This window comes from Hemicordylus capensis, chromosome 2 (genome assembly GCF_027244095.1).
Source record: "Hemicordylus capensis ecotype Gifberg chromosome 2, rHemCap1.1.pri, whole genome shotgun sequence".
Taxonomy (NCBI): Eukaryota; Metazoa; Chordata; class Lepidosauria; order Squamata; family Cordylidae; genus Hemicordylus; species Hemicordylus capensis.
The window spans coordinates 401,460,785-401,473,669 of record NC_069658.1 but is presented as its reverse complement, the minus strand read 5'-3'; the positions used below and the strand labels follow the sequence as shown (position 1 = coordinate 401,473,669).

Sequence of the window (12,885 nt, the reverse complement as noted above, 5' to 3'; positions counted from 1 at the left end):
ACACCCTTGGACTGCATTAGCAGAGAACGGTGGTCTCACTTTATACACACAGGAGCATAGGAGCCACATCCACATGGTGCAAACCCACAGTGCTGATCAGGTGGGGCCCATGTGAACTGTCTCACCCATATAGCCGCCTTGGGGTTTTCTTAATGAAAGGCAGGGTATAAATTTAACAATAAAACTAAAAAAATGTTATCCACATGCCACTTGTATACACTTGCTCCACAGGGGGATCACATCATGTCTCTCCCTCCTCCCCACAAACCTCAAATTCAGGGAACAGTAAATTTCTTTCAAAGTCTCATTAGTTGTCAGGCATCGGCAGGAAGAGACAGCCCCCCACCCCCACAATTTCCAGAGAAGCTGAAGGATTTGAGGCCCATACAACTACGATGAATATGGGGTCCATCAAGATCTTACCAAATGCCTTGGCAATAGCAGCTGTCTCCAGCAGTCCCATGAAAGGCACAACAGCTAAGCCAAATCCCATAGACTGTAAAGGAGTAGGAAGAGCCTGTGAGTTTCACTGAAACAAAAGGCCTACAAATGAAACGCCCCATTCCAATGTAGCAAAATATATAATATCTAATCTAATTAGATTAGAAACTGGCATAATACAATATACAATATCAGATTCACAAATATTGCATGCTTAGAAGTCTATCACACCCAATTCAAGCAGCAGGGATTCATTCATGTGTGCTTTGAGCCAATTACAGTTTCAAAGGACAATGAAGCCCAAGCCCAAGTTTATGGTGGTTAAAATCTCTCTCTCTCTCTCTCTCTCTCTCTCTCTCTCTCTCAATCATACAACCATGCCTAGTTGCTGGGTCTTTTTAACATACTTATAAATACCTTTCAAGACAGGCTTTTCAAGCCATATTCAGAGGAATGCATTAAAATGTTTTTGTTGTTTTAAATTATAATAATAGTTTCACAATATTTAATTATGAAATTATTAATTATGGTAAAAGCTGTAATGTTAACTAACACTTATTTTGATTGTGAACCACCTCTGGTTTTTAACCCTTAAAAAAAAAAGATGGTGGTATACAATCCCATGAAAATGAATGAGAGTACAGTACTCACTTGCACCATCTTTCCAAAGGGGACTGTCCCATTGGGTGTGACCTTTGAGAATGGTGGTAGCTGGAAGGGAGGGAGTCCCTGAGGCGTGGTCCCCGTGAGGGTGAATGGCTGAGAGCCCATTACTTGGAAGGAATAGGCTATCAGGCCAGCAAACAGGACCACGAGAGCATTGCGGGCTGCAAGGAAGGGAGAAGATGCTTATAGTAAAGCCCTGCAATATCAAACTGCTGTGATGATGCGCATGGATAGGAGACACATTGGAGAGTGAAGACCATAAGCAAGAAAAGCCTCAACAATACTCTGGTGAACTATTTGGTTTAATGCCCTATCACAGCGGAGGGGAAACGCCTCACTAGATAAATCACTGCCAAGTTGGCACATAGTGATGTTTGTGGAAGACTCCCAATCAAGTGGGTTCTTCTTGGCTATGGCTTCCATCTCCCATTCTTATTTGAACAAACTGAAAATAAAATCCTGTTCTGCTCCAGGAGCTCAGCCCTGCTCTGAGGGAGAGGGTTCAACTATACCAAACATTAAAGTTCATTTCAGGCTGTGGCTAGTCCAGACAAAAAGGAAACTCCCAGACTAGGAGTTTCAGACTAGGCTAGACTATTTGATCAAAAATGTCTGTACTTGGGTTCAAAGTGCAAGGTGGAAGCTAAATTCATGATCACCACCACATGTTAAGGTCATCTGAGGAGGTCCGTCTTCAGTTACCACCAGAACGTCTGGTGGCAACTCAGAGGTGGGCCTTCTATGTAGCTGCACCTGGGTTGTGGAATGCACTCCTGGTAGAAATCCGTAATCTGGTGTAGTGGTTAGAGTGCTGGACTAGGACCAGGGAGACCCGAGTTCAAATCCCCATTCAGCCATGAAACTAGCTGGGTGACTCTGGGCCAGTCACTTCTCTCTCAGCCTAACCTACTTCACAGGGTGGTTGTGAAAGAAAAACTCAAGTATGTAGTGCACCGCTCTGGGCTCCTTGGAGGAAGAGCAGGATGTAAATGTAATAATAAAATAATAATAATAATAATAATAATAATAATAATAATAGGCCTTCAGGAGAGCCCTTAAGAACTATCTGTTTGGTCTGGCCTTCCAGGGTTTTTAAACTGTAAAGGTTTAGCCTGGTTTTAAAAACTGTTTTAATTATTTTAATAATGGTTTGTTATTCTTACAGTTTTTGATTTTAATAATTAATTGATTTTAGTTTTGTTTTAATGTAAACCGCCCTAAGCTATTTTTGGAAGGGCAGTATAGAAATCAAATCAATAAATAAAATTAGCTGTCCTGGAACAAAGAACCTAGAGTTAAGAATCACAACCTTAGAGGGTAGGGAAGCCTGCTGTGTCCCAACATTAGATTGCATACCCTATTGTGGAAAGTGAATGGGGTGTAGCCAGCTGAATTGAAGGCTGAAACCAGAACTTCTAGAATATGCTCTAGAAAAGCAACAGGCTCAAATAAGCTAGAAGGAGGAAGTACCAGGGCTCCTGGGTTCATGTGTAGCCATGAAAAGGACATGGGAATTTAATGGCTTAAGGTAGGGATCCAGGAGTCTTGAGTTCTAGAATTGTTAACTCACGCCAGCTTAACATCCGACTGGGGACGTTACACAGCCCATTGCAATCCTATGGAAATACCTGGTAAACAGATACTTGTGTATGTTTCCTCTTAGAAGCTTAAAACCAAGGTATTGGCTAGTAAATTCAACTATGAAATTTAGCCCTACCACGCACCACATTTTGGCCCTTTTTGCCTTCTTTAAGATTGCTAGAGAACGTAGGAGTGAGAGTAGAAGCCACAAGAAGCAGAAATTGCTTGTCAAGAATGTCCTAGACCTAGCAAGTCTTTTCCTCTTTGGCCCCCTCTCTTGCCTGACTGTTCCCTTTCTACCAATAGTGCACAGTCCCTCCTATCTCTAGGCCTTATGTATGGTTTTGCCCCAGTTCTACTTTCTCTGTTTTTTCTCTCTTCAGCTTCAAGTCACCAGCTGGCATTTGCTTCCTCAGGTTCCTGCTGTTAAGCCACTTTCTGTCCCCACTTTCTTCAGCTGCCCTGTAGCTAAAGCCTCCCTAGCACTTCATTCTCCCTCACCATCATAGTGTTCAGCACTTCCTGATCATGAGTGCCATAAAGTTTCTTCAGAGACTGGTCTTCCCTCAGCTCCCTTTCTGCCTCCCACCATCAAGCTTTATTCTCTACCCACTCTTCTTTATGTGTTGTACCACCTTAAGTGGCGCAGCAGGGAAATACTCGACTAACAAGCAGAAGGTTGCAGGTTCGAATCCTCGTTGGTATGGTAAACACCTATATCGGGCAACAGTGATATGGGAAGATGCTGAAAGGCATCATCTCATACTGCATGGGAGGAGGCAATGGTAAACCCCTCCTGTATTCTACCAAAGAAAACTACAGGGCTCTGTGGGCACCAAGAGTCAAGATCAACTTGCTGGCACACTTTACCTTTACCTGCTCAGTCCATTGCCTATTTTTACTATCTTCCTTCAGCCTCTTTTTCTTAAGCTGTAACATCTCTCCCAAATGTCTTCCATTCATCAGCATTCCTATTTTAATTTGATTTATTATTAGACCACTCCATCCGAAGGCTCTGGGCGGTGCACAACATACATAAAAAACAAACACCATTTAAAAATACACTGCTTAAGAATATAAAAACAATTTTAAAACAATTCAGAGCCATTTAAAACCAATTAAAATACTTAAACACTATTTTAAAAACATTGGAAGGCCAGGCCAAACAAGTAAGTTTTTAGGGCTCTCTTAAAGGCCAACAACGAGCCTAAATTATGGATATCTGCTGAGAGTGCATTCCATAGGCCAGCAGCAGCTATTGAGAAAGCCCAGCTCCAAGTCACCACCAGATGTGCCAGTTGTAACTGGAGACAGACCTCTCCAGATGATCTCAACATGCAATGGGGATCATACAGAAGAAGGCGCTCTCTAAGGTAGCCATTCAGGGCTTTAAAGGTAATAACCAGTACTTTCGTTTTTGCCTGGAAACATTTTGGCAGCCAGTGCAACTGTTTTAAGACAGGCATAATATGGTCTTTCCGGGTTACCCCGGAGACCAGTCTGGCAACCTCATTTTGAACTAACTTAAGTTTTTGAACTACGTACAAAGGCAGCCCCACACAGAGTGCATTGCAATAGTCAAGCCTGGAGGTTACCAGCTGATGCACCACAGTTTTGAGGTCATTCTCTTCAAGGAATGGATGCAGCTGTTGAATCAGCCGAAGTTGATAGAAAGTGTTCCTGGCCATAGCCTCCACCTGAGAGACCAGGGCGAGGCCCGGACCCAAGAGCACTCCCAAGCTGCGTACCTGTTCCCTCTGGGGGAGTGTAAACCCATCCAGCATAGGAAGATCTAACTCATCCCTCAAATTCTGATCCCCTACAATGACCATCTCCATCTTGCTTGGATTCAGCTTCAATTTGTTATCCCTCATCCAGCTCATTACTGCCCATAGGCAGGCATTTAGAGAATGAATGCCATTTCCTGATCCCAGCCAAGCGTACAATATTCCCTTTCCTTACAGCAAAGGAACTGCAACCTGTTTTGTTCCCTGAGCAACTCAAAATTCTGAGCCATCACATCAGCTTAGCCAGTCAGAGTCAGAGGCTTCACTACCATAGGAACAATACATTCTAGGTAATTCAGCAGTGCACACTGCTGGGAAAGACAAGAACGAAAAGGCAAGCACACAAGACATGATAGACAAACCTGTTGATATTGCCAGGACAACAATTCGGCTGATCCTCACAGATAACCCTTCTGTCCGATAGCTCTGGGGTGTGTGGCTTTTCATTTGTTGCAGTCCCACAAGCAGTATCAGGCAGGACAGCCCAAGGATAGCATCCCAAGCCCTGCACACAAGTTATAACATTATTAATGGGGTTGCAAGGGCCCCCCAAATCACTTTCTTCTTCCAAGCATCGTTCATTCCAGGGGCGGATCTTATTTATGGGCAAAGTGAGCAGCACTTACCTTAAATTTCTCAGCCAGCCATATTGTGTCTGCCTCCATTTTGTGTGCCTACTGCCTCCCTCTTTTCCCTTTTGCTCTTGTCCGCAGCCTGCTGCTGCTCTAAGAGTTGGGCGGTGGACGATGGTAGCACCAAACTCAAAGAACAAATGAAAAGCCCCAGATCTTTCAATTACCATTTTGGTTAGAGGGCAGGTAGGCTGGCTGGCGGTTGGTAAGTCTGATCTTTTGCTGGTTTCTTTGTTTGTGTTTGTTTGGAGGGCAGGAATGCAACCTCGGCTTTCTCTCTGATCTGTATGCAAAGCATTATAGCTCATTCTCAAAATGATATGCCATAAAACACTGGAAGGAACAGTAAACTGTAAGACTGGACTAATTAGATTAGAAACTGACATAAGAAGCCAGAGGTTCTTTTAGAGCACATGTATGGTTTTCTGAGCCCAAACTGCTTTTCAAAAATTGCAGAATTGGCTTTCCATGTGGGTGTGGTATGTGTAGAGAAGGAATGGATTATGCTGGGAGAAAAATAATTTTTAAAATCCATTCTCTATGCAGCATTCTAACCAGGCTTTTCTCTGGATTGTGGCCAGTATCTGTAACATTAATAATCCCCCCGGGGGTTATGGTTCATTGGGCAAGGATTAAGGAAGAGATCCCTATTTAAAAAAACCCCCAAAACATTTGTTGTTTGCTTAGACCAGGCATCCCCAAACTGCGGCCCTCCAGATGTTGCTGAACTACAATTCCCATCACCCCCAGCTACAATGTATTGTGGCTAGGATGATGGGAATTGTAGTTCAGCAACATCTGGAGGGCCGCAGTTTGAGGATGCCTGGCTTAGACGGACAAATAAGTTACGTGGTGGGCACCCAAGGTGGTGGCACCCAGCTGTTCAGCAGGCATGGAGTAGAGAGGGGGTGTCCTCATGCATCTTTGCTTCCCATGGTGTCCTCTAAGTTACAGGAGATGGTTCATAGCTGTGTTAGGCTCCAACAGGCCAGTGTGATCCTGTACCTAGGCTGCACAGGAGCAGTGAACATAACTTTGGTGAATGGGCAGGACAACAGGGGGTTCTGAGGAAACTGATTGTTTGCCTGAATGTATACGCACTTCATGAATCATGTCTGAGAATGTGAACTTTTAACTTCATTAGAGCGTATACTCCCTAAGCCATCTGCGGCTATAGGCATGTTAGCAGAGATTTATGGTGTTGCAGTCTAGTCCACCCTAAGTAGCACAGCAGGGAAATGCTTGACTAGCAAGCAGAAGGTTGCTGGTTCGAATCACCTGCTGCTACTATATCAGGCAGCAGCGATATAGGAAGATGCTGAAAGGCAATGGTAAACCCCTCCTGTATTCTACCAAAGAAATGCACAGGGCTCTGTGGGCGCCAGGAGTCGAAATTGACTTGACGGCACACTTTACCTTTAATCTAGTCCGAGCTGGCAGGAATATCAGATTCCACCCCCCTCTCTCATTCTACCCTTCCCCTCTTGCTCCTGTAGTCGTGGAGGCAAATTGCAATTAACACACAAAGAAAGTCAGCGACATGGTAAAAATGGAGGCTGGCCAGAAGGTTTGCCGTCTCCCCACTCCCCAGCCCAAAATGCTAATTAGCACAATTGCACAACTCTGGAAGAGGTGTGTCGTTAGAGATGGATTAATAATTTGCATGGCTGACAACATGATGAACATCAAAAAAAGATGGTGGAAAAAGGTTTACTTAAGGCCCAGGTAGGGAGACTTTGGACAGGAGGCATGCAGTTGGACTTTCTGGGGGACCCACAGTGGTGTGGGATCTGAGAAGGTGCGCAGCCAGACTTTCTTGGGATCTCATGGCTGTGCGGGACCTAGGAAGGGTACTGGCATTGGGATTTGCACTTGGTCAGCTATAGCCTAGGTTAGATTGCTAAGTTGCTAAGTTGCTTACCTGGTGCTAAGACTACATACTCAAAGGTTCTTGTTTTTTGGGTTTGCGGCCAGTTGCAGTGCACACATGGGATGAGTTGCCTGACCCATGGGTTGCCTGACCCATGGGATGAGGCTGCCTCCTCCCTGGTAACTGAACTCAACAGCAAGAGACTTTCCTCCGCTCTCTCCTTTCACCTCCTCCTTCCCTGTTTTTTTCCGTCTCGCATCTCTGCCCTCCCTACAAAAAATATCTGTCCCTCTAAACCTCTCTGTAAGGATCTTAGTCAGGAGCTCTGGCCAGACATATTAAGACAGAATATATGTGTATTGCCTTTTCACTATTTTATATGCCTTTAACAGCACAGTAAAGCTTGCTTCTTCTTCTTTTTTTAAAGACTCCTGGTGTTTGTGGTCTCTTGCACCATCACCTCCAGAGCAAGCCTTAACCATTCAAACCAATCTAATGGGGCAGTGTGCCAGACTTAATGCAAGCTGCTGTGCCCTGAGCATGTACAGAGTGCCTGGAAACTCTGGTGTTTAGCTGCAGCAAGCACCACTGAAAAACCTGTGGTTTTTCTACTATTTAAATATGCATTTTTGAAATAAGCAGGCAGAGCTGCCCTTGTAACTTCAGAATGCATTTGTTCTCCACTTTTGTAGCTGGTTTCTGCTTTACTTGTGGCTTATATAGATGTATCTACTTTTCCATATATAGCCTGTGCTTCCTCCAAGAAGCCCAGAGTGGTGGACATGGTTATAGTTATCCTCTCAACAGCCCTATGAGGAACATTATATTGAGAGATAAGTGACAGTCCAAGAGTCACCCAGTGAGCTCCATGGCTGAATGGGGATTTGAACTTGGATTTCCCCAGTCTAGTCCAGCACACTAACCACCGTACTACTCTGGCTCAGAGTTCTTTCTTGTTGTTTATTATAATGATTAGTAGTAGTATTCATTTTTTAAATAATCAGGCAGAGTGAGCTGCCCTGGTGACTTCAGAATGCATTTACTCTCCCCAGAAGCAGTCTTTTGTAGCTGGTCTGTGCTTTACCTGTGGCTTGTATAGTTCTTTTCCCCTGTTTGTTTGTTTGTGTGTGCGTGCACTTGTGCTCTGATACTGCCGTGTTAGATATATAGTCCTGTTAAGCACCAGAAAGCAAATGAGGTTTTCCATATTTCGCTGTATCTCTGCTGATGAGCAACAGAGATTTACAATTGTGTTGTAATACAAATTATTTATAATATTTTTATACCGCCTGATATGTAAATCTCTAGGTGGTGATGTTCCAAATTGTGTTTATATTTTTATCCCACCTGTTAGCTACAAATCTGCACTTTGCCAGTTATTGCTAAGGCACCTGCCTAGTCCTGGCTCCACCTCTCACTACCTGTGGCTCCACCAATCACCTGCCCTGCCTAGTGCTCCCCCAGTCCCAGGAACCAGCCACCAACACTGTTTCTTTCCTACTGTGGGATGGGGGGGTGTCATCTTAGCATCCAGCTTAGCACTATACCAACCTATAGTCTCCTTCAAACAAAGTCCAGAGTAAAACTTGCCTCCTAATCAGTTAAATTTTTAATGGGCCATGGAAATATTGCGTGATTCAAGGATCCAAAAATACATCTAGGTCTATATCTACTTAGATGTAACTACTAGGTTACATCTAGGTCTACTTTAATCCATTTCTACTAAAGTATGTAGTACACTGCTCTGGGCTCCTTGGAGGAAGAGCGGGATATAAATGTAAAAATAAATAAATAAAAAGGAATGTACACCTTTCGCATAATTAATCATACTACTGCAAGTGTATACAATTGGTTCAGCTTTTGTTAGACCTGCAAACCAAATTCCAAGTGTCCCTGATTAATTGAAAAAAAAAGAGATAAAATCAGGTAGTTGGAGGGTGCCTGGTAGGCAATCTAATATAGCCATCTGGTTGATGCAGGAAATCCAAAGTTAGAGCACCCCCAAGAAAAAGCTGCCCAGACTTAGCTTTTGGGAGGGCCCATTATCTTCATAGGAAATTGTTCTACTGTCAGACTGCTCTGACCATTTGAAAGTTTCTCTAGCCCTGAAGGACAGCGAAATGTTTGGGAATTTATTGCTCTCACATGAGCAGTCCAGCTATCCGTTTCATCACAGTTTCCCATCTCACAACCCATCCAATGAAGTAGAAGTATCATGGGAACTAAAGAATCAGTGATGCTGGAAAATAGAACTGCTTGGGCCTGGCTGAACCCAAGAGCTTTTATTATTCCCAGCATACCTTTTGCTATCCCAGATAATTTTTCTGCATTGTATTTGTTGGGGATCAGGTGATGATTAAAAGTGGGGGCAAAGACACCCACATACCTTGTCTCTCCAATTCTGTAGAACGTGTAATATACCTGTAGGAAAAATTGCCGTGGAATGTTCTGTAGGCCTAGGAGTGTCTATGAAAACAGAGAAAATGCACACACAGAGGTAAGAAAATTTTGCATTGGCCAAAGGATGCACACTATGTCCCTAAGTAGTGATGTGGGGCGGGGGGAAATCTGTAATGGAACATTTTCTGCTGTTATATTTTTCCAAAGGAAGTGTTCCACTTCTAAAAATTGCATTTTTCAAAACATTTACAGCATAATAAATAGATACAGTACCACACAAATTGGGCAGTTTCAAAGTTGTAATTATTTTTTTCAGAAAGCATGCATGCATGCACCGACTATACTTTGGCCATGTTAAAATTAGTATGTTAGTTTTCAGTGCCTTCATTTTGTTCCTTGAAAGTTATAGCATGTAAGCAAAATGTATGCTATTTAGTTGTCATGTTAAAAATATATAGTAGTGTACTAACAAAAGCAGCTTCTAAATTAAAGTTTTGAATATAACATTTAAAATCACATTAAGGCTGCAATTGTATGCCAGCCTTGCCTGGGAATGAGCCCCATTGAATTTAGTAGGACTTACCACTAAGCAGGCATGCATAGGGCTGGGTTTTAAGTGTGCTTCCCCCCCTCCCACCCCCAACAAAACATTTCAGTTCTAATAGTTTTGATTACGGGGGTGTGGGGGGACCCTTATGATTTGTAAACAGCATTTAAAGTTAACTTGATATACTTTTTAAAGTTTTGCTTATTACACTGAGGGAAATAAGTATTTGATCCCCTGCTGATTTTGTCCGTTTGCCCTCTGACACAGAAATGACCAGGCTATAATTGGAATGGTAGGTTTATTGTAGCTGTGAGAGACAGAATAACAACAAACAAACCCTCAAAAGCCCAGTGCCCAAAAGTCAGCGATGGATTTGCATTGTAGTGAGGGAAATAAGTATTTGATCCCCTATCAACCAGCAAGATTTCAGGCTCCCAGGTGTCTTTTCACTATATGCAGGTAACGAGCTGAGATGAGGAACACCCTCTGTAAGGGAGTGCTCCTAATCCCAGCTTGTTACAGTACCTGTATAAAAGACACCTGTCCATAGAAGCAAGCAATCACTCAGCTTCCAAACTCACCACCATGCCCAAGACCAAAGAGCTGTCGAAGGATGTCAGGGACAAGGTTGTAGACCTGCACAAGGCTGGACTGGGCTACAAGACTATCGCCAAGCAGCTTGGTGAGAAGGTGACTACAGTTGGCACGATAACTTGCAAATGGAAGAAACACAAAATAACTGTCAATCTCCCTCGATCTGGGGCTCCATGCAAGACCTCACCTCGTGGAGTTGCAATGATCATGAGAACGGTGACAAAGCAGCCCAGAACTACATGGGGGGAACTTGTCAATGATCTCAGGGCAGCTGGAACCATAGTCACCAAGAAAACAATTGGTAACACACTATGCCGTGAAGGACTGAAATCTTGCAGTGCCCACAAGGTCCCCCTGCTCAAGGCAGCACATGTACAGGCCCGTCTGCAGTTTGCCAATGCACATCTGAATGATCCAGAGGAGAACTGGGCGAAAGTGTTGTGGTCAGATGAGACCAAAATCGAGCTCTTTGGCATCAACTCAACTTGCCGTGTGTGGAAGAGGAGGAATGCTGCCTATGAGCCCAAGAACACCATCCCCACCGTCAAACATGGAGGTGGACACATTATCCTTTGGGGGTGTTTTTCTGCTAAGGGGACAGGACACCTTCACCGCATTGAAGGGACGATGGACGGGACCATGTACCGTCAGATCTTGGGTGAGCACCTCCTTCCCTCAGCCAGGGCATTGAGAATAGGTCGTGGATGGCTATTCCAGCATGACAATGACCCAAAACACACAGCCAAGGCAACAAAGGAGTGGCTCAAGAAGAAGCACATGAAGGTCCTGGAGTGGCCCAGCCAGTCTCCAGACCTTAATCCCATAGAAAATCTGTGGAGGGAGCTGAAGGTTCAGGTTGCCAAACATCAGCCTCGAAACCTTTCTGACTTGGAGAGGATCTGCAAAGAGGAGTGGGACAACATCCCTCCTGGGTTGTGTGCAAACCTGGTGGCCAACTACAAGAAACGTCTGACCTCTGTGATTGCCAACAAGGGTTTTGCCACCAAGTACTAAGACATCTTTTGTGAAGGGACTGAATACTTATTTCCCTCACTACAATGCAAATCCATCGCTGACTTTTGGGCACTGGGCTTTTGAGGGTTTGTTTGTTGTTATTCTGTCTCTCACAGCTACAATAAACCTACCATTCCAATTATAGCCTGGTCATTTCTGTGTCAGAGGGCAAACTGACAAAATCAGCAGGGGATCAAATACTTATTTCCCTCACTGTAGATATAAATCAAACACAAATGCTAAATCAGTTCCCAATTAATGGCATCAAAAAGGTTGCCAGAATATTTTAAAGAAATGTTTCCAATTCAACATTTTCTAGAAAACCCTCATTGCTGGCTTTAAGAAACCCAAAGGCCATCTGAAACAAGGGGTGCTTGGCAACTTGTGGGCAATTAAAACTGAAGGCTCATTCTGTTCCCACACCCCACAGTTATCTGGGGATCCATGACTTTAGCTTAAGTGGAAATATAGGGCAACAATTTTTTTGTCTCCTCTATAGATGAGGCGTTTTTCAGGTTTTCCCCATCTACTTCCTTACATCCCAGTCCTAAACACACAGATTTGAGTAGACCTTTACTACTACAAATATTTACATATCACTTTACAACAAATGTCAACAAAAAGTGGTTTACATAGGACAAACAAAGATGGTTCCCTGTCCCAAAAGGGCTCACAATTTGAAAATAAGTACAAGGCAGAAATCAACCACCACCACTAGAGGGATGCTGTGATGGGTTTGGATTTTTTTGTCCGCACTTTTCTTAGAAATATTACATTTCCGTTTCCAACATGGTCAAACATTTCACACACTTTTCATAATGTTTCTTACTCTTTTGGAGAAATAAGCTTTAAAGTTTACATGTACATTTTAAAAATCCAAATTCCTATTTAAATCCCATTTTTACCTTCAGTCCATTGTTTAAATTATTTAAATTAGGCAAAGGTGTGTCATTTTAATTTTAAAATCAAAATCATTTTATTCCTTTGGGGGGGGGAAGGAATCAAATGAATATCTATATAGTAATCCAACATACAAGTAAAAAAAAATAAACATGTTTACATCCCCATTGGTTTTTCTCTGTGATTAAATATTGCTTTTTGGCGGGGGGCGGGGGGCTAGTGACCGAACTTACAAGAGCGGAAGTTATCCTCTTTGTTACCTGTGCTAAAATATCTGCTTGTGCATCCAGACAGATGTCTATTACCTGGGACAATCATCTAGCTCTACCTGTCTGAACCACTTTCAAGGCTTGTGTGCAAACAAACAGTACTTTTTGAAACTAAACAGTCATTGAAGGCACAGTGGGCTAAACCACTGATTGTTATTGTCTAGCCTCTTCTGAATAGCTGACT

General features: G+C 43.3%; 1 protein-coding gene across 2 annotated transcripts in view; it reads right to left on the bottom strand.

The window, feature by feature from the left end:
• SLC26A11 (solute carrier family 26 member 11) overlaps positions 1 to 12,885 on the bottom strand; it is a 44,003-nt gene that overhangs the window by 23,030 nt on the left and 8,088 nt on the right. For both annotated transcript variants that reach the window (XM_053299020.1, XM_053299021.1), the window contains exons 5-8: positions 9,364 to 9,443; positions 4,838 to 4,980; positions 1,093 to 1,268; positions 424 to 496 (exon numbers count right to left, since the gene is read on the bottom strand). In XM_053299020.1, coding sequence (XP_053154995.1) covers positions 424 to 496; positions 1,093 to 1,268; positions 4,838 to 4,980; positions 9,364 to 9,443 — 472 coding nt within the window. The remainder of the gene's footprint in view (positions 1 to 423; positions 497 to 1,092; positions 1,269 to 4,837; positions 4,981 to 9,363; positions 9,444 to 12,885) is intronic.